This window comes from Canis lupus, chromosome 23, assembly GCF_003254725.2.
Source record: "Canis lupus dingo isolate Sandy chromosome 23, ASM325472v2, whole genome shotgun sequence".
NCBI lineage: Eukaryota > Metazoa > Chordata > Mammalia > Carnivora > Canidae > Canis > Canis lupus.
In genome coordinates this window covers 34,331,462-34,351,165 of record NC_064265.1, presented here as the reverse complement: position 1 = coordinate 34,351,165, position 19,704 = coordinate 34,331,462, and the positions used below count along the sequence as shown (strand labels likewise).

The window sequence follows — 19,704 nt, the reverse complement described above, 5'->3', positions numbered from 1 at the left end:
AGATGGAGCCCCCCTTTGGGCTTTGTGGAGAGCCTACTAGAGGTTCTCTGTCTCCCTCTGCCCCTCTCCCCGCTTGTACTTTCTCTTTCTAAAATAAGTAAAAATATATAAAATATATATATATATATATATTTTTTTTCTTTTTAAAGCTCCTGGTGATTCCAATGCGTAGTCAAGGTTGGGGCTCATGCCCCAGTGTAGACTTGATGGAGGAGAATCAACCTGGTAGAGGGAGGCTTGTGAAAACACAGATTTCTGGGCTCCACATCCATGTTGTTTCAGTTGGGTTGGAGTGGGAGCTGAATATCTGCATTTCTTTCTTAGAGACTTTAATTATTTATTTGAGAGAGAGAGAACACGAGTGGGGGGAGGGGCAAAGGGAGGGGAAGAAGCAGGCTCTCTACTGAGCAGGGAGCCCGCCATGGGGCTTGATCCCAGGACGTTGAGATCATGACTTGAGTCGAAGGCAGATACTTAACCAACTGAGCCACTTAGGTGCCCTTGAAAATCCTCATCTCTAATATGTGGTGATGCTGAAGCTCACACTTTGAGAACCATTGCTCTAATACAATTGGTTCTCAGGCTTGGCTGTTTGTTAGAAGATCTGGAGAGTTTTAAAAATAAATATTGAAGCCTAGGGCCCACTTTCAGATTCTGGTATAATTAGTTTGGGTTGGAGCCTAGAGATTCGAATATGCTGCCAGGGTACCACCCTGGAATGTGAGCTCCTTGAGGGTTTTCTTCTATGTCCCCATTACCCAGTACTGGCCTGTTCATACTCCATATTACTTGTCAGAAAATGTCTATTGAGTGAATCAAAGGGCTGGTTCAGCTCTAAGGGCAGTGTGCTCATCTTCCCTCCCACCCCCTGCCTCACACTGGCCCTGAAAAGCACTTCTGGGAGGACTTCTGTGACTCACCTTGGAAGGCCCCTTTGTAGCAGTTACCGTATTTTATTGTAATTGCTTATGTTGTTATCCTCTGGGTCAGTATTTCTTGCAGAATGGCCTGTGGTTCACCTTCAACTATAATCATTTAGGCAAGCTAAAAGGCAGATTCCAGAGCCCTTCCCTAGACCTATGGAATCAGACATTCTGGAGGGTGGGGCCAGGGAATGTGCATTTTTTTACTCATGTGGTTCTGATATACTACAGTTGGAGGGTGAATCTCTGATCTCTATAGGCAGTAAACTTGAAGGGAGTTTATGGTGTCTATCCCGTCCAGCATTTTATCCCCTGGATGGGAACAGAACCTGGTATAGCAGTAGGATGAGGGCATTGGCTGGGGTCAGGATTACACTGGAGCGGGAAGCAACCAGGGCTAGGAATCTATTTAGCCAAGATATGGAGATAGCCTAAGCATTCATTGATGGATGAATGGATAATGAGGTTGAGGTAGATATATATACAGTGGAATATTTGCCATAAAAGGAGGGAAATCCTGCCATTTATGACAACATGGATGGACCTGGAGGTCATTATGTTAAATGAAATAAGTCAGAAAGAGAAAGGCAAATGCTGTTTAATCTTCCTTATATGAGAACCTAAACAAACAAACCAAAAACCAAACTCATAGAAAAAAAGAATCATAATTTGTGGTTACTAGAGGTGGGGAGTAGAGGGAAAGGATTGGAGGAAGGTGGTCAAAAGGTATAAACTTCCAGTGGGAGGTGAAATGAGTACTAGGGATACCAGGGACGTGATGACGGTGCTGACAGGCCACTGTGAGGTGTACAGGAAAGCTGTCAAGAGAGTAGACCCCAAGAGTTTCCGTCACAAGGGGAAAATTGTTTTTCCTTTTTTCTTTTGTATCTATGTGAGAGGGTGGATGCTAACTAAACTTACTGTGATAATAATCTCAGAATATATTTAAGTCATTACGTTGTACACCTGAAACCTACACACTGCTGTATGTCAATTATGTCTCAATAAAACTGGGCAGTGGGAGGGATGGAGCTTGAGAATGACCTGCTGCCAGGACTCAAGATCAAGTCAGAAGCCCAAAAGTTCTGAGTTAACTGGGGCAGAACTGAGCCCAGATCTTGGAGGTCCAGACTGGCAGGGGCTGGGAATCCTGCAGGTGTGTAGGCAGTCAGAAGTAGTGGTATCCAGCCGCAGAAACACCCCAGCTTCTGAGATGGACACTCAGGTGGGGTCAGTGGCCCTGGGCTCGCTGGCCAGAGACCGGGGTCATGGGCTAGTGAGGGACAGGCAGGTGCAGCGGGGCTTTGGGAATGGAGATTTTGGGCATCCAGGCTGACCTTGGTGATTGTTGTGTGCTGCAGATCTGAAGAACTCCCGAGGTGACCAGCAGAAGATGCTGGCATCTCTGAGGCCAGACCCCACCCTGCTGAAGGTCAGGTCAATCCTGGAGAAAACCCTGGAAAAGAAGCTGGAAATCATGGGGATAGCGAAAGTAAGCCCCCGGGGCACTGTTTGTAAGGGCTGCTACCTACCGTTTAGATACAGTGTTCTTAACCTGACAAATGCTTGATTGCTCTTAACAGTGTAGGCTCATTCATCATATTTGTTCCATTTGGGGCACCTTTCTTTCACCTTTCTTGTCCGGGAATATAAGCCACACAGCTTTTCCTCATCTCATGGCAGTGCTGTGGCCTCTCTTCTCTGTTTCCAGTGGTTTCTTGGGTTGTCACCCTGCGCCCTGACCTCTCTGTGCTCTCCACTCATTGGCTGCTTTCTTCTGTGCCTGTTTCTGACAGAGGGGATTTAATTGGCTCAGTCTACCCCCTGGAAGGGTCCCCTGGATGAGGTGTCCGTCATCAGTGGCACACGTGGCCACTCAGCAAGTGCCTGTGGGTGAGGCAGACACTGAAAGTTACATCTGGTACAAATTGGTATTTGGATGCCATTGTTTCCCCATGCTAGGGTTTAACCAGAGCGTGCATTTTATCATTAAACACACTGATGAAATATATTATTAAATGGAAACGTCAATATTTGACTGCTTTCAACTACCATTCCATCCAACTTTGGCTCTGTGATCCCTGTGATCAGATTGGATTAAAACATTTCTTTCTAACCTTGAATGAATCCTCTTGGGCTCTGGGTGGATGCCAAAAGCCCAGACAACTTCCACTAGGTCTCAGAAAGTTACTCGGCTTTTGTTTCTTGCAGTTGATTTTTCAAATGTTCTCAGCCATGGAGAATAACATGCATAGCACAGCGATAGTGTCTGAGGTACAAAAAGGAGCAAGCTGTGGTCTCCTTGCTCATATGCAGTCGGGTGGTGGAAAGGCGGCCCCATCTAAGCTCTGTGAGCCATGATGTCACTGGAGTTGCATGTAGTCCCTTTGCATCATCCTGCCATGCATGTTTTGATGAGGCTCCCAGACCCTAAAGCACCACACTTACTACAGTCCACCCTGCTCTGATGCTCACCCTGTCCTCTCCCAGAAAGCCCCCGGTGCTGATCACAGTGCCTCCTAGGCCAACAGCAGATATGAGAGGCTTAGGCTCCCCCTTAGAAAACAGGGGCTTCTGTCTCCAAAAGGGAACTTCTGTCTTTTTTAGAATAAAAAGAGAATCTCCACTAAAACTCTCCAGCAACTCAAGCCCTTCCTGAGATTCCAGCAGGTGCAGAACACACAGAAATATTCTGAATTTCTGAGTCTGAGGGTACAGTTTGACAAAGAAGTCACAAGCAAAGCGAAGAAGAAACAGAAAAAAGAAAGGACCCTGAGATTCCAGCTGGACACCAAGGCTCCAGGTGAGCTGGTGAAAGGGCTTGCTTGGGGGCTGTGACCAGGAGGACCCAGGCTTGTTTGCACACAAGGAGGGTGGACTCCCTGCCCCAGCAGGGCATTGCTGTAAAGGGTCACCCGGGGAAGGTGGAGGAGAGCCAGAGGTAGAGCCTGTGGTCAGTCCTGAGCTTGCTGCCCCATTTAGCAGCTTAGCTCTGTGCTGCTTTCTTGCTTTGACCACAAGTTAAATTTCCCTCCAACAGAGAATAGCCCACTTAGTTTGTGGCTCTCAAGCGGGGCATTGGCAGTGCTGGGAGGAGCCCCAAGGCCTGAGAGAGCTGGGGCTGCAGGTAGAGGCAGATGCGGATCAGATGAAAAGTGTGCTAGGGAGCATGCTAGGAGAGGGTGTGAGAGGCTGGGTGAGTTCTGCCCACCGAAACATCCTCAGAGCTTGGGCCTGGTTTCCTAGGCCAGATCACAGCAACTGCTTTGTCCCTGGGCATTGTGACAAGGAAAGGCCCAGTTGGTTCTTGGGGAGGATTCAGGGTGTGGCTGAGGATCCTCTAGTCTCTTTCCTCAAGGAACTGAGAAAGCAAGGGAGCTTGTGTTCCTAGGACGAGAGTCCTCCCCCCATTTCTAGCGGATTCCCAGATCTACCAGGCTGCTGAAATTGGGGGCTTTAGGGAGGGCTTCAGGGGGTCTGAAGCTCTTCATGCAGGACGATGCTCTAGCTCCTTCCCCTCCTATGTGGCCAGAGGGACACACTGATTCTCTGATCTCCTCATATCCAGGGAGACCCAAACTGAACTCTCCATGCTAAGGAATTTTCGAGAGTGTAGACCACGTTCTCTAGGGATATGAGAGATGATTTTAGTTGGTACAGAGACCACTCATTTTAAAATCTACTGAGGCTGATCTGTGCCAAGCCTTGCCACCTCAGCTGGGAAACCAGAGGGGACAAGGAGGCGTGATGAGGCCAAGCACAGGGGCAGGGTGGGGCGGGGTGTAGGCTTAGGGGAGAGAGGAGGTGGGGAGACAAGGAGGAGGAACAGAGGCATCCTCTGAGGATAGGCTTCCCAAAGAGGAAGGGTACCTTGTTCCACCAGGGGCCCCTCCCATGCAGCCCTTGCTCCTGTGGTCAGAAAGCCTGAAGTGAGAGCCACCCACTGGGCTGTCTCCTCTTCCCGGGTCCTGGAGCCCTACCTTCTACAGGGTGGGTCCTGGAGGTGTGAGATGAGTGCCGTGTGTTCACAGCATTTTCTAGATTTCTCTTTCCAGCCTATGCCCACATGCTCCTTTCCTAGGTCCCGTAAGTGTTGTGTGAACGGGCACCTCTGATCTTGCTTAGATAGTGTTGCTTTTGTTCTGGGCCAAAGCTGTGGAATGAGACCGGCCCATGAGTGGCATGAGTCCTAGATTTGGGGTGGCCCATGACCTGGGTTTGCACCTACCCCTTCCTTCCGTGGAACTGTGGGTGTCGATTGAGTGCCTGGATCTCTCGCAGCCTCGGGAGAGGAAGGAGAAGGACACTCTCCTAAGGGCTCTGGGCTCGGTGGGTGCTGTCGTCCGTGTGCAGTAGTTAGCTGTCCTTACTTTGCTCAGCCAGTTGGTCTGCTTTCCCCTTCCCTCCGGCCTGCCCGTCCTAGGAGATCCACTTCTGTGTCAGTGCATTATCTGAGAGCAGTGTATTCCAGATGCTTTCTATCTTGAACCACAGTCAGAAACAGGTTTTACCCAGTGACAGCCCAGCACGTGCGTTTCATGGGGACAGTGGAACAGTACTTACTTACCCTGACCCCTGCAATGCACGTCCCTTTCCATAAAAAAAAAAAAGAAAAAAAAAAAGAAAAAAGCTGATCCCGGATCCCCCTGCCTCCCATCCTGCCCTAATGGGACTTGATGCCATTCAGAAAAAGGAGGGTCTGCGGGCCTGCCTTTAGCACTCCTGCCACCCACAAGTTTGGGGGGACTTGGTGGCTCTGGATGCCCATGTGGTCGTGTGTCGCCCTCTGGTGGCAGCATGGCCTTCCTGCAGGTGGCCTGCACTGCTGGCTGCAGGCCCAGTGGGTAGAGAGGGTAGGTGCTGTTGGTGAGGCCAGCCCCTTGGTCGTCGGCTCTGGGAGGGCTCAGCTGCGGACCAGCTGGGCCCCTCTTCAGACCTGCCGACTCCTGTGGGACTCCTGGAGTGATGACATGACCCTGGAACACCAGCTTCTCTCCTGGTCTCTCTTGGAGGACCGCGGGTGGGTCCCAAGGCCCGAGTCTGGCAGGCGGCAGGATGCCTGGGGGTGGGGGCAATGATTATATTGGCTGTGGTTATTACGGTACAGAGTGATAGAGTGACTTTCCATTTCTAGCATTCTGGAACCTCCCTTCAGGCTCGAGGACCCACATGGTCATGCCCTGGAACTTATTCCTATGTGTGTTTCTAGTAAAAAGGCAGCAGAGCCCCAAGGTCATCAAAGAGGCCCAGCCAAAGCCAAAGCCCAAGACCCGTCCTGTGGCATTGGCATCCAGGCGGGCAGAGGTACCCGTGAAAACTCGTCAGAGCCTCAAAGGCCATGGCCCCGGCTTGGCTCAGGTACCTGCCCCAATTCTACATCAGAGAGCGCACGGACACTTCGGCTCCCCTGCGTCCCAGAGGCCTGGGCTAAGGTGAGTCCCACACTGTGCACTCGCAGCCTCAGGCAGCCCTGCTCCAGAGACAGGTGAGGGACCGAGACAGAAGTGAACATGAGGGGCTCAGGTGGGGTCCATCCCAAGCTCTCATGAAGAGACCGAGTCCTTGGCTCTCAGCCAGGACAAACCTACCCTTTCCTTCCCCATCTCTTCCTTGAGTCTTAGTTACTAGTCGGTTAGGGTTCGGTCCTCATCTAGCAGCGTTGCTGGTGTGGCTGCTGTACTCCAGGGTGACTCTTGGCTGTCACCTGTGCCCAAAGAAGGAGCAGGGCTGGCTGAAGGGGCAAAGCAAACCCACTTGCAAGTGGCAAGGTATGGCTTCTAAAGTTTTTCTGGTCCATATAGCCTTCATTTCTTCCCCTCTGTGACAGTACGTCCCCATTCAGTTTGGAAGAGGACTCAGAAGGAAATTCTGAGGAGCGGACATTTCTCCAGCCCCAACAAGATACTTACAGGAAGAGGCCCCAGTCACGGGCTAGCTGGGGCTACTCTGACATTGAGAGTTTGAAGGAGAGTCCCCAACCCCCTGACAAGAGCTCAGGTGGGCTGGCTTCCTCAGGTGAGTGAGCTGAGCTCTCCAGCTCAGATTTCTCTAGTTCTGGAAATACCCGATAATCTTCTTTGGGTTTTCTGACTTGGCAACCATTGTGACTTGGAGAGAATGACCTTTTGTCCCAGTAGACATTTTCCTGGGATTGCGGAGATATCAGGAGAAAGAATCTGAGTGAGGTTTATTTTGCCCCTTGTTTTGTCACATGGAATCCACCAGAACCAGAGCTTTGGAGAAATACTGATAGCAACCAGGTGGGACGATAGGGTGGCAGGGTGTTGGAAGCAGGAGTCAGGAGTCCTCTGATACAGTCTGAGCTCTGTCGTTTGCTACCTGCTTGTGCTTGGGTGAGGGGTTTTGGTTCCTTTGCTGTAAAATGAGGTGTCAGGACAAGACAATTAATCAGGGGTGAGGAACACAGCGCCTGACACAAAGTAGCCCTTAACGAACAATTCTTTCTTTCTTGAAAAGATTTTACTTATTTATTTGAGAGAGGGGGCATGGGTGTGTGAATGAGTGAGCAGAGAAAGGGGCAGGGGAAGAGGAAGAGAGAATCTCAAGCAGACTCCTTGCTGAGCCCAGAGTCCGACTCGGGACTCGATCTCACAATCCTGAGTTCATGACCTGAGCCAAAATCAAGAGTCGGATGCTGAACTAACTGAGCCTCCCAGGTGTCCTTTAACAAGCAATTCTTGAACGAATCAATGAACCTAGGGCTGTTGTAGCACCAGACGTCTGCTCAGACCCTCTGACATTTGAATCTTATGAGGTGGTGGTTGGCGCCCTGCTTCCTGGGCGTTCCTGAGGTCTGGCTATCACCGTGGTTTAGCAGGTTGCCAGGAGTCTATTGATAATCTATGTCCCTGCTTAGCCCCCCCTTCCTTTTTTCTTTTTTTTTAAGATTGATTTATTTATTCATGAGAGACACACAGAGAGAGTGAGAGAGAGAGAGAGAGAGAGAGAGAGGCAGAGACACAGGCAGAGAGAGGAGCAGGCTCCATGCAGGGAGCCCGACTCGGGACTCGATCACGGGTGTCCAGGATCAGGCCCTGGGCTGAAGGCGGCGCTAAACGGCTGAGCCACCCCGGCTGCCCGCCCCTTTCCCGCATAGAGTTTGCAGAAACCCCTCTGGCCCTCGGTCCCTCTGTGATGATTTCTATTTACAACATTTCTTTTCTTCTCAGTGAAGATGTTGAAGGAGGCTGTATTTGCTCGTTAGTCTTGCTTTTCACATACCAGCTGAGTGGAGGTCCTGCCTCCACCACCCAGCGAGAGGGAAGCACGGCTTCCTAAGCCTCTGTGCGAGCCACGTTGTTAGGTGCAGCTCTATGTGTAGGATGGTCGCAGCCTCTTTTCATTGGTACACATTGTACACGGCTCTGTTTTTCACTAGGGCCAGGGAACCTGGTGCCTGAAGTAGCCCTGTGCCCACTGTCGCCCATGTTGATGGGAAGTGGGGACTGCAGAGCTGGCCTCCTTCCCCACACGTCTGACCAGAGGACCAGGGCAGCGGTGGCTGCTGCTTGGATCCACGTCTGGCCTGGGGCGGGTGCTGGGAGGGGAGGCCTGTTAGAAGGGTGCAGCCACTTCCTAGGCAGTTCCTGTCACCCACCTCCTCCCTGGTGGCCTTGTTCTCTGCCCAGGGCTGGGCAGCAAGAAGGCAGAGCCCCGACCTGCTGGTGCCAGGTCTGGGTGAGGAGCAGGACAAGGCAAGAACTTTAGGGTGGTCAGGTGGAGAGAGCCCTCGCGGGGGGCTGGCTCTCGGGGCTGGGGAAGGTGAACACGTGGCCATGGTTGTTGGAGAACACCTGTGTGTGGTGGCATGGGTGGCCTCGGCAGCAGGACAAGGCAAGAACATTTTCTAGATCTCTCTTTCCAGCCTATGCCCACATGCTCCTTTCCTAGTTCCCGTAAGTGTTGTGTGAACGGGCACCTCTGATCTTGCTTAGATAGTGTTGCTTTTGTTCTGGGCCAAAGCTGTGGAATGAGACCGGCCCATGAGTGGCAAGAGTCCTAGGTTTGGGGAGGCCCATGACCTGGGTTTGCACCTACCCCTTCCTTCCGTGGAACTGTGGGTGTCGATTGAGTGCCTGGATCTCTCGCAGCCTCGGGAGAGGAAGGAGAAGGACACTCTCCTAAGGGCTCTGGGCTCGGTGGGTGCTGTCGTCCGTGTGCAGTAGTTAGCTGTCCTTACTTTGCTCAGCCAGTTGGTCTGCTTTCCCCTTCCCTCCGGCCTGCCCATCCTAGGAGATCCACTTCTGTGGCAGTGCATTATCTGAGAGCAGTGTATTCCAGATGCTTTCTATCTTGAACCACAGTCAGAAACAGGTTTTACCCAGTGACAGCCCAGCACGTGCGTTTCACGGGGACAGTGGAACAGTACTTACTTACCCTGACCCCTGCAACGCAGGTCCCTTTCCATAAAAAAAAAAAAAAAGAAAAAAGCTGATCCCGGATCCCCCTGCCTCCCATCCTGCCCTAATGGGACTTGATGCCATTCAGAAAAAGGAGGGTCTGCGGGCCTGCCTTTAGCACTCCTGCCACCCACAAGTTTGGGGGGACTTGGTGGCTCTGGATGCCCATGTGGTCGTGTGTCGCCCTCTGGTGGCAGCATGGCCTTCCTGCAGGTGGCCTGCACTGCTGGCTGCAGGCCCAGTGGGTAGAGAGGGTAGGTGCTGTTGGTGAGGCCAGCCCCTTGGTCGTCGGCTCTGGGAGGGCTCAGCTGCGGACCAGCTGGGCCCCTCTTCAGACCTGCCGACTCCTGTGGGACTCCTGGAGTGATGACATGACCCTGGAACACCAGCTTCTCTCCTGGTCTCTCTTGGAGGACCGCGGGTGGGTCCCAAGGCCCGAGTCTGGAGGGGGCAGGATGCCTGGGGGTGGGGGCAATGATTATATTGGCTGTGGTTATTACGGTACAGAGTGGTAGAGTGACTTGTCCATTTCTAGCATTCTGGAACCTCCCTTCAGGCTCGAGGGCCCACATGGTCATGCCCTGGAACTTATTTCTATCTGTGTTTCTAGTAAAAAGGCAGCGGAGCCCCAAGGTCATCAAAGAGGCCCAGCCAAAGCCAAAGCCCAAGACCCGTCCTATGGAATTGCCATCCATGGTGACAGAGGTACCCATGGAAACTCTTCAGAGCCCTGGCCTGACTCAGGTACCTGCCCCAATTCTACATCAGAGAGCACACGGACACTTCGGCTCCCCTGCGTCCCAGAGGCCTGGGCTAAGGTGAGTCCCACACTGTGCACTCGCAGCCTCAGGCAGCCCTGCTCCAGAGACAGGTGAGGGACCGAGACAGAAGTGAACATGAGGGGCTCAGGTGGGGTCCATCCCAAGCTCTCATGAAGAGACCGAGTCCTTGGCTCTCAGCCAGGACAAACCTACCCTTTCCTTCCCCATCTCTTCCTTGAGCCTTAGTTACTGGTCGGGAAGGGTTCGGTCCTCATCTTCTAGCAGCGTTGCTGGTGTGGCTGCTGTACTCCAGGGTGACTCTTGGCTGTCACCTGTGCCCAAAGAAGGAGCAGGGCTGGCTGAAGGGGCAAAGCAAACCCACTTGCAAGTGGCAAGGTATGGCTTTTAAAGTTTTTCTGGTCCATATAGCCTTCATTTCTTCCCCTCTGTGACAGTACGTCCCCATTCAGTTTGGAAGAGGACTCAGAAGGAAATTCTGAGGAGCGGACATTTCTCCAGCCCCTACAAGATACTTACAGGAAGAGGCCCCAGTCACGGGCTGGCTGGGAATGCTCTGACATTGAGAGTTTGAAGGAGAGTCCCCAACCCCCTGACAAGAGCTCAGGTGGGCTGGCTTCCTCAGGTGAGTGAGCTGAGCTCTCCACTGATTCTCTAGTTCTGGAAATACCCTATAATCTTCTTTGGGTTTTCTGATTTGGCAACCATTGTGACTTGGAGAGAATGACCTTTTGTCCCAGTAGACATTTTCCTGGGATTGCGGAGTTATCAGGAGAAAGAATCTGAGTGAGGTTTATTTTACCCCTTGTTTTGTCACATGGAATCCACCAGAACCAGAGCTTTGGAGAAGTAGTGATAGCAACCAGGTGGGACGATAGGGTGGCAGGGTGTTGGAAGCAGGAGTCAGGAGTCCTCTGATACAGTCTGAGCTCTGTCGTTTGCTACCTGCTTGTGCTTGAGTGAGGGGTTTTGGTTCCTTTGCTGTAAAATGAGGTGTCAGGACAAGACAATTAATCAGGGGTGAGGAACACAGCGCCTGACACAAAGTAGCCCTTAACGAACAATTCTTTCTTTCTTGAAAAGATTTTACTCATTTATTTGAGAGAGGGGGCATGGGTGTGTGAATGAGTGAGCAGAGAAAGGGGCAGGGGAAGAGGAAGAGAGAATCTCAAGCAGACTCCTTGCTGAGCCCAGAGTCCGACTCGGGACTCGATCTCACAATCCTGAGTTCATGACCTGAGCCAAAATCAAGAGTCGGATGCTGAACTAACTGAGCCTCCCAGGTGTCCTTTAACAAGCAATTCTTGAACGAATCAATGAACCTAGGGCTGTTGTAGCACCAGACGTCTGCTCAGACCCTCTGACATTTGAATCTTATGAGGTGGTGGTTGGCGCCCTGCTTCCTGGGCGTTCCTGAGGTCTGGCTATCACCGTGGTTTAGCAGGTTGCCAGGAGTCTATTGATAATCTATGTCCCTGCTTAGCCCCCCCTTCCTTTTTTCTTTTTTTTTTAAGATTGATTTATTTATTCATGAGAGACACACAGAGAGAGTGAGAGAGAGAGAGAGAGAGAGAGAGGCAGAGACACAGGCAGAGAGAGGAGCAGGCTCCATGCAGGGAGCCCGACTCGGGACTCGATCACGGGTGTCCAGGATCAGGCCCTGGGCTGAAGGCGGCGCTAAACGGCTGAGCCACCCCGGCTGCCCGCCCCTTTCCCGCATAGAGTTTGCAGAAACCCCTCTGGCCCTCGGTCCCTCTGTGATGATTTCTATTTACAACATTTCTTTTCTTCTCAGTGAAGATGTTGAAGGAGGCTGTATTTGCTCGTTAGTCTTGCTTTTCACATACCAGCTGAGTGGAGGTCCTGCCTCCACCACCCAGCGAGAGGGAAGCACGGCTTCCTAAGCCTCTGTGCGAGCCACGTTGTTAGGTGCAGCTCTATGTGTAGGATGGTCGCAGCCTCTTTTCATTGGTACACGTTGTACACGGCTCTGTTTTTCACTAGGGCCAGGGAACCTGGTGCCTGAAGTAGCCCTGTGCCCACTGTCGCCCATGTTGATGGGAAGTGGGGACTGCAGAGCTGGCCTCCTTCCCCACACGTCTGACCAGAGGACCAGGGCAGCGGTGGCTGCTGCTTGGATCCACGTCTGGCCTGGGGCGGGTGCTGGGAGGGGAGGCCTGTTAGAAGGGTGCAGCCACTTCCTAGGCAGTTCCTGTCACCCACCTCCTCCCTGGTGGCCTTGTTCTCTGCCCAGGGCTGGGCAGCAAGAAGGCAGAGCCCCGACCTGCTGGTGCCAGGTCTGGGTGAGGAGCAGGACAAGGCAAGAACTTTAGGGTGGTCAGGTGGAGAGAGCCCTCGCGGGGGGCTGGCTCTCGGGGCTGGGGAAGGTGAACACGTGGCCATGGTTGTGAGAGAACACCTGTGTGTGGTGGCATGGGTGGCCTCGGCAGCAGGACAAGGCAAGAACATTTTCTAGATCTCTCTTTCCAGCCTATGCCCACATGCTCCTTTCCTAGTTCCCGTAAGTGTTGTGTGAACGGGCACCTCTGATCTTGCTTAGATAGTGTTGCTTTTGTTCTGGGCCAAAGCTGTGGAATGAGACCGGCCCATGAGTGGCAAGAGTCCTAGGTTTGGGGAGGCCCATGACCTGGGTTTGCACCTACCCCTTCCTTCCGTGGAACTGTGGGTGTCGATTGAGTGCCTGGATCTCTCGCAGCCTCGGGAGAGGAAGGAGAAGGACACTCTCCTAAGGGCTCTGGGCTCGGTGGGTGCTGTCGTCCGTGTGCAGTAGTTAGCTGTCCTTACTTTGCTCAGCCAGTTGGTCTGCTTTCCCCTTCCCTCCGGCCTGCCCGTCCTAGGAGATCCACTTCTGTGGCAGTGCATTATCTGAGAGCAGTGTATTCCAGATGCTTTCTATCTTGAACCACAGTCAGAAACAGGTTTTACCCAGTGACAGCCCAGCACGTGCGTTTCACGGGGACAGTGGAACAGTACTTACTTTACCCTGACCCCTGCAATGCACGTCCCTTTCCATAAAAAAAAAAAGAAAAAAAAAAAGAAAAAAGCTGATCCCGGATCCCCCTGCCTCCCATCCTGCCCTAATGGGACTTGATGCCATTCAGAAAAAGGAGGGTCTGCGGGCCTGCCTTTAGCACTCCTGCCACCCACAAGTTTGGGGGGACTTGGTGGCTCTGGATGCCCATGTGGTCGTGTGTCGCCCTCTGGTGGCAGCATGGCCTTCCTGCAGGTGGCCTGCACTGCTGGCTGCAGGCCCAGTGGGTAGAGAGGGTAGGTGCTGTTGGTGAGGCCAGCCCCTTGGTCGTTGGCTCTGGGAGGGCTCAGCTGCGGACCAGCTGGGCCCCTCTTCAGACCTGCCGACTCCTGTGGGACTCCTGGAGTCATGACATGACCCTGGAACACCAGCTTCTCTCCTGGTCTCTCTTGGAGGACCGCGGGTGGGTCCCAAGGCCCGAGTCTGGCAGGCGGCAGGATGCCTGGGGGTGGGGGCAATGATTATATTGGCTGTGGTTATTACGGTACAGAGTGGTAGAGTGACTTGTCCATTTCTAGCATTCTGGAACCTCCCTTCAGGCTCGAGGGCCCACATGGTCATGCCCTGGAACTTATTTCTATCTGTGTTTCTAGTAAAAAGGCAGCGGGGCCCCAAGGTCATCAAAGAGGCCCAGCCAAAGCCAAAGCCCAAGACCCGTCCTGTGGAATTGCCATCCATGGTGACAGAGGTACCCATGGAAACTCTTCAGAGCCCTGGCCTGGCTCAGGTACCTGCCCCAATTCTACATCAGAGAGCACACGGACACTTCGGCTCCCCTGCGTCCCAGAGGCCTGGGCTAAGGTGAGTCCCACACTGTGCACTCGCAGCCTCAGGCAGCCCTGCTCCAGAGACAGGTGAGGGACCGAGACAGACGTGAACATGAGGGGCTCAGGTGGGGTCCATCCCAAGCTCTCATGAAGAGACCGAGTCCTTGGCTCTCAGCCAGGACAAACCTACCCTTTCCTTCCCCATCTCTTCCTTGAGCCTTAGTTACTGGTCGGGAAGGGTTCGGTCCTCATCTTCTAGCAGCATTGCTGGTGTGGCTGCTGTACTCCAGGGTGACTCTTGGCTGTCACCTGTGCCCAAAGAAGGAGCAGGGCTGGCTGAAGGGGCAAAGCAAACCCACTTGCAAGTGGCAAGGTATGGCTTTTAAAGTTTTTCTGGTCCATATAGCCTTCATTTCTTCCCCTCTGTGACAGTACGTCCCCATTCAGTTTGGAAGAGGACTCAGAAGGAAATTCTGAGGAGCGGACATTTCTCCAGCCCCTACAAGATACTTACAGGAAGAGGCCCCAGTCACGGGCTGGCTGGGAATGCTCTGACATTGAGAGTTTGAAGGAGAGTCCCCAACCCCCTGACAAGAGCTCAGGTGGGCTGGCTTCCTCAGGTGAGTGAGCTGAGCTCTCCACTGATTTCTCTAGTTCTGGAAATACCCTATAATCTTCTTTGGGTTTTCTGATTTGGCAACCATTGTGACTTGGAGAGAATGACCTTTTGTCCCAGTAGACATTTTCCTGGGATTGCGGAGTTATCAGGAGAAAGAATCTGAGTGAGGTTTATTTTACCCCTTGTTTTGTCACATGGAATCCACCAGAACCAGAGCTTTGGAGAAGTACTGATAGCAACCAGGTAGGACGATAGGGTGGCAGGGTGTTGGAAGCAGGAGTCAGGAGTCTTCTGATACAGTCTGAGCTCTGTCGTTTGCTACCTGCTTGTGCTTGAGTGAGGGGTTTTGGTTCCTTTGCTGTAAAATGAGGTGTCAGGACAAGACAATTAATCAGGGGTGAGGAACACAGCGCCTGACACAAAGTAGCCCTTAACGAACAATTCTTTCTTTCTTGAAAAGATTTTACTCATTTATTTGAGAGAGGGGGCATGGGTGTGTGAATGAGTGAGCAGAGAAAGGGGCAGGGGAAGAGGAAGAGAGAATCTCAAGCAGACTCCTTGCTGAGCCCAGAGTCCGACTCGGGACTCGATCTCACAATCCTGAGTTCATGACCTGAGCCAAAATCAAGAGTCGGATGCTGAACTAACTGAGCCTCCCAGGTGTCCTTTAACAAGCAATTCTTGAACGAATCAATGAACCTAGGGCTGTTGTAGCACCAGACGTCTGCTCAGACCCTCTGACATTTGAATCTTATGAGGTGGTGGTTGGCGCCCTGCTTCCTGGGCGTTCCTGAGGTCTGGCTATCACCGTGGTTTAGCAGGTTGCCAGGAGTCTATTGATAATCTATGTCCCTGCTTAGCCCCCCCTTCCTTTTTTCTTTTTTTTTAAGATTGATTTATTTATTCATGAGAGACACACAGAGAGAGTGAGAGAGAGAGAGAGAGAGAGAGAGAGAGGCAGAGACACAGGCAGAGAGAGGAGCAGGCTCCATGCAGGGAGCCCGACTCGGGACTCGATCACGGGTGTCCAGGATCAGGCCCTGGGCTGAAGGCGGCGCTAAACGGCTGAGCCACCCCGGCTGCCCGCCCCTTTCCCGCATAGAGTTTGCAGAAACCCCTCTGGCCCTCGGTCCCTCTGTGATGATTTCTATTTACAACATTTCTTTTCTTCTCAGTGAAGATGTTGAAGGAGGCTGTATTTGCTCGTTAGTCTTGCTTTTCACATACCAGCTGAGTGGAGGTCCTGCCTCCACCACCCAGCGAGAGGGAAGCACGGCTTCCTAAGCCTCTGTGCGAGCCACGTTGTTAGGTGCAGCTATATGTGTAGGATGGTCGCAGCCTCTTTTCATTGGTACACGTTGTACACGGCTCTGTTTTTCACTAGGGCCAGGGAACCTGGTGCCTGAATTAGCCCTGTGCCCACTGTCGCCCATGTTGATGGGAAGTGGGGACTGCAGAGCTGGCCTCCTTCCCCACACGTCTGACCAGAGGACCAGGGCAGCTGTGGCTGCTGCTTGGATCCACGTCTGGCCTGGGGCGGGTGCTGGGAGGGGAGGCCTGTTAGAAGGGTGCAGCCACTTCCTAGGCAGTTCCTGTCACCCACCTCCTCCCTGGTGGCCTTGTTCTCTGCCCAGGGCTGGGCAGCAAGAAGGCAGAGCCCCGACCTGCTGGTGCCAGGTCTGGGTGAGGAGCAGGACAAGGCAAGAACTTTAGGGTGGTCAGGTGGAGAGAGCCCTCGCGGGGGGCTGGCTCTCGGGGCTGGGGAAGGTGAACACGTGGCCATGGTTGTGTGAACACCTGTGTGTGGTGGCATGGGTGGCCTCGGCAGCAGCCCGATAGGCTCAGTACCACTTCTGTGGCTTGGTTAAAGCAACAGCCTTGATCTCACTCCTACTTCCACTCAACAAATTCAAATAAACAAGCTGGCTAAGTGCAAAAAAAAAAAAAAAGAAAAAGAAAAAAAAAAATCTCTCTGTCCTTGCTCTTCTTTTCATTCTTTGTGGCTGCCTTTCCTTCTTCCTTTGACCTTTCTCCACAGTCCCTCTATCCACACCAGAGCCTAGTCATGATGTATGAAGATGAGGCATTCATTCTCTGATATAGTCCCTCCGGTTGCTTTCTTTTCTTTTCTTTTTTTTTAAATTTTTTATTTATTTATGATAGTCATAGAGAGGGGGGGGCGGGGCAGAGACATAGGCAGAGGGAGAAGCAGGTTCCATGCACCGGGAGCCCGACGTGGGATTCGATCCCGAGTCTTCAGGATCGCGCCCTGGGCCAAAGGCAGGCGCCAAACCGCTGCCCCACCCAGGGATCCCCCCCTCCGGTGCTTTCCAGAAACACTCGTGCAGTCAATAGCCAAAAACTTTGAGCAAGAGCTAGAGGTTCCAGTGAAGAAGCCTGATGGAGGGATCAAGCTGTTCTTGAAGTCCAAACGTGGGCCCCAGAGCGCTGCTGTGCCAGAAACGAAGCTTCAGGTATGGTGTAGGGCTCTCGGAGGTTGCCATGCCATTTCCAACAGAGCCAACTCCAAGTTTAGGGGTCCTGGGGCTGGGGTCTAGTGAGTGTCAGCCTTGGCCCTAATGAGCCATTGCAGGTGACCTCACTGTCTCTTACATTCGGGAGAAAAAGCATAGGATGTTCCCATCAAAGCCCAGGTGGCTTCAGTGCCCAGGGAACTGTAGTCCGGGGTAGCCTGGGCCCTTGGCCCACTCTGGGCTCTCCTGTTGGCTGCAGGCCATACCCTTTCCAGACGAGGCTTGTTGGTGCTCTGGAGCTGCCTTGCTCATCCTCTAGTCAGGGTGTTTACTGGCCCCGGAGAAGCTGTCTGAGAGGAGGTTGGGTTGGGGGGCACTGTAGCCCCTGCTGCACTCAGCTCAGTAATTCAGAAAAGTCAGGGCTCTGGGATTTTAGCTCCATCAATGTGGAGAATTTAAAAATCTGTACAACATTTACATTATAAGAACAACCTGATTTGCCCTAAGCCTTTCCAAAGAGCCTGCTTTGGTTTGGCTAGTGACATTTCAGGAGGGTTTGAAATCACTCTGACTCCAGGCCTCTGAATCAGGTCTTCAAAGACAGGGAGAGGTGAGAAAGCAGGAGAAGATGTATCTCCCTTCTGCTTCTTCTAGACCTGTATCTTGCCGTCATGTCTATCGAGCATTTTCATCCTCTTGTCAAAATGCATTTTCTTTTTTTCCTTATCTCTCCGCAGCTTTCTGATGATGAGAGTGACTTGTCTTCCTTGATAGAATTCTTCAAGACCCGGGGCCAGAAAGAAGAAATGAAGCCACTGGAGATGTTTAGCACCAGCCCTTGGAGCCCTATGTGACCCAGGGTCCCTGGCTGGTGATCCTGCCTCAGAGCCTCGCTGAGGCTATCTTAGGGCTCCCCCAAGAGAAGAGGCTGCTGGGCCTCTTGTCTTCACCAGTAACCAAGAAGTCTTCTCCTTTGCAGAGAAGCACAGCAGAAGGTAGATAGAATTTCTTCCCTCCTGCCTGTGAGGGATCCTGTTCCAGAGCCCCAGGGGTGCCTGGCTGGGTGCCCCTGGGTCCCTTGGCTTGAGGAAAGTTTATAATGAGCAGTTTCCTTTCCCGACCTCCATGTGCACTCCAGACTGAAGGACCCACTTGATCTTTAGTCCCTGGCATTTTGTAAATCTGTGGGAACACTGTATAGATGAGTCTTACAGTATATGGTGTCCTTTTGGGGACACATGCCTCAGTCATTTACTGAATGCTTGCTCTGTGCCAGGACCTTCAGCCTCTCCCTGCCAAATTGGGGGGCTGTCAGAGGTGACTCTGACTGGAATGGAAGTACTTGGTAATCGTCTAGTCACAGAGATTAGGGTGTTATGGGAGCGTAGCATGGACTACCCAGTGCAGCCAGGGATGATCTTACACAGACTCTAAGACCTGATGTCTGGCTATGCTTCCGCATGGGCAGGAGGGAAGGAGAGCCACCTAGCTGGGGCCTCCTGCTTAAGGGACCACACATTTAATGTTTGATATTATTTCCAAAATTAGATTATATATGCAACCATATGTATTTTTTTAATGTGAAAAGCACTTATTTATTATATGTGATCATTGAAATATAGCACAAAGGTTTTAACTTGTGTGTATTCATTATTTTGGGGGCTCCAGCGGGGGCACAATGAGGCGAAGCAAGCTGCACCTCTGTGGTATCAGGTGAGGTCCGTGGGATGCAGTTGCCAAGATGGAGTTAGGTGGGCCAGGGGTTTGTTGGGCTGAAGGCGGAGGAAGCAGGATGGGCAGGGGGAGCCCTCAGAGAGCAGTGCAGGTCCTACCCCGTGAGAGGAGAAGGAGCCCCCAGATTGCCTTGCAGGGCTGACATCTCTGCCAACCTGGTGGGAGCTGCAGAGCGGGGAGTCCCCACTGGGCAGAAAGGGCCAGGCCCCAGTGCCCCCACCTGTCAGCCCACTTCATCCCTCAGAAGTTTTTTTTTGCCTAAAGGGAGACCCAGCCTAGTGACTCCAAGCCTCACAGAGAGGAGCCTCAGTCTGTCTGCACGTTCGTTGTGCAGCAGAGACGATGACTGAGACTTGGAATAGGCCGCAAGGAAAGGTTTAGTGAGGCCGCTGAAGGGACGGGAGGGCGAGCCTCAGACCTCTCGGCTCAGGGGGGCCGGAGAAATGTAAAGGCAAAGTAAAAGAGGGCTGGGTACAGAGGTGCAGCTGAACTTACTCGTCTGCCACTTGATGGGTCCCCTTTGGTTACAGATTTCAGAAATACTGTGACAAGTGCTTGTCCCCGACAGGTGCTCATCCTGACACCCAGCCTCAGCCGTTAGGAACCCAGCTGGCCACCCGTCTTGCTCGCTCTGTCTCTCTCTCCTCTGTCTCTACCCCGACCTGGGGTCTCTTGCCCTCCCCAGCCCTCCATCCTGGCTTCTTTTGACCTCCTGACACTGGCCAGGCCCAGACGTTTCGGTGGAAGGAACGAGGGGAAGGCAGCAGGGAAGGGCATTGCAGAGGGCAGGAGGGCAGGCCGTGGGTAGGCTTGGGGGATGCCGTGGCACCAGGCTGCTGGGTGAGGCCAGAGCCCAGCTTATGAAGCACCCGATGTGGGACTGGGGGTGAGTGCAGCCCTGGCCGGGGGTATGTGTGGGGTAAATTCCCTTTGTAT

General features: G+C 52.7%; 1 protein-coding gene across 18 annotated transcripts in view; it reads left to right on the top strand.

The window, feature by feature from the left end:
• DZIP1L (DAZ interacting zinc finger protein 1 like) overlaps nucleotides 1-18,670 on the top strand; it is a 57,614-nt gene extending 38,944 nt beyond the window's left edge. For 7 of the 18 annotated variants that reach the window (XM_025448953.3, XM_025448952.3, XM_025448954.2 and 4 more), the window contains 10 exons: nucleotides 2,285-2,415; nucleotides 3,531-3,726; nucleotides 6,058-6,355; nucleotides 6,751-6,938; nucleotides 9,879-10,161; nucleotides 10,560-10,747; nucleotides 13,768-13,975; nucleotides 14,374-14,561; nucleotides 16,895-17,034; nucleotides 17,772-18,670. In XM_025448953.3, coding sequence (XP_025304738.1) covers nucleotides 2,285-2,415; nucleotides 3,531-3,726; nucleotides 6,058-6,355; nucleotides 6,751-6,938; nucleotides 9,879-10,161; nucleotides 10,560-10,747; nucleotides 13,768-13,975; nucleotides 14,374-14,561; nucleotides 16,895-17,034; nucleotides 17,772-17,888 — 1,937 coding nt within the window. In that variant the 3' untranslated portion in view covers nucleotides 17,889-18,670. Of the gene's footprint in view, nucleotides 1-2,284; nucleotides 2,416-3,530; nucleotides 3,727-6,057; nucleotides 6,356-6,750; nucleotides 6,939-9,878; nucleotides 10,162-10,559; nucleotides 10,748-13,692; nucleotides 13,976-14,373; nucleotides 14,562-16,894; nucleotides 17,035-17,771 lie in introns of all 18 variants that reach the window. The other 11 variants (XM_025448957.2, XM_025448956.2, XM_025448959.2 and 8 more) reach the window with 11 other exon arrangements.
• The last annotated feature ends 1,034 nt before the right edge of the window (nucleotides 18,671-19,704 follow it).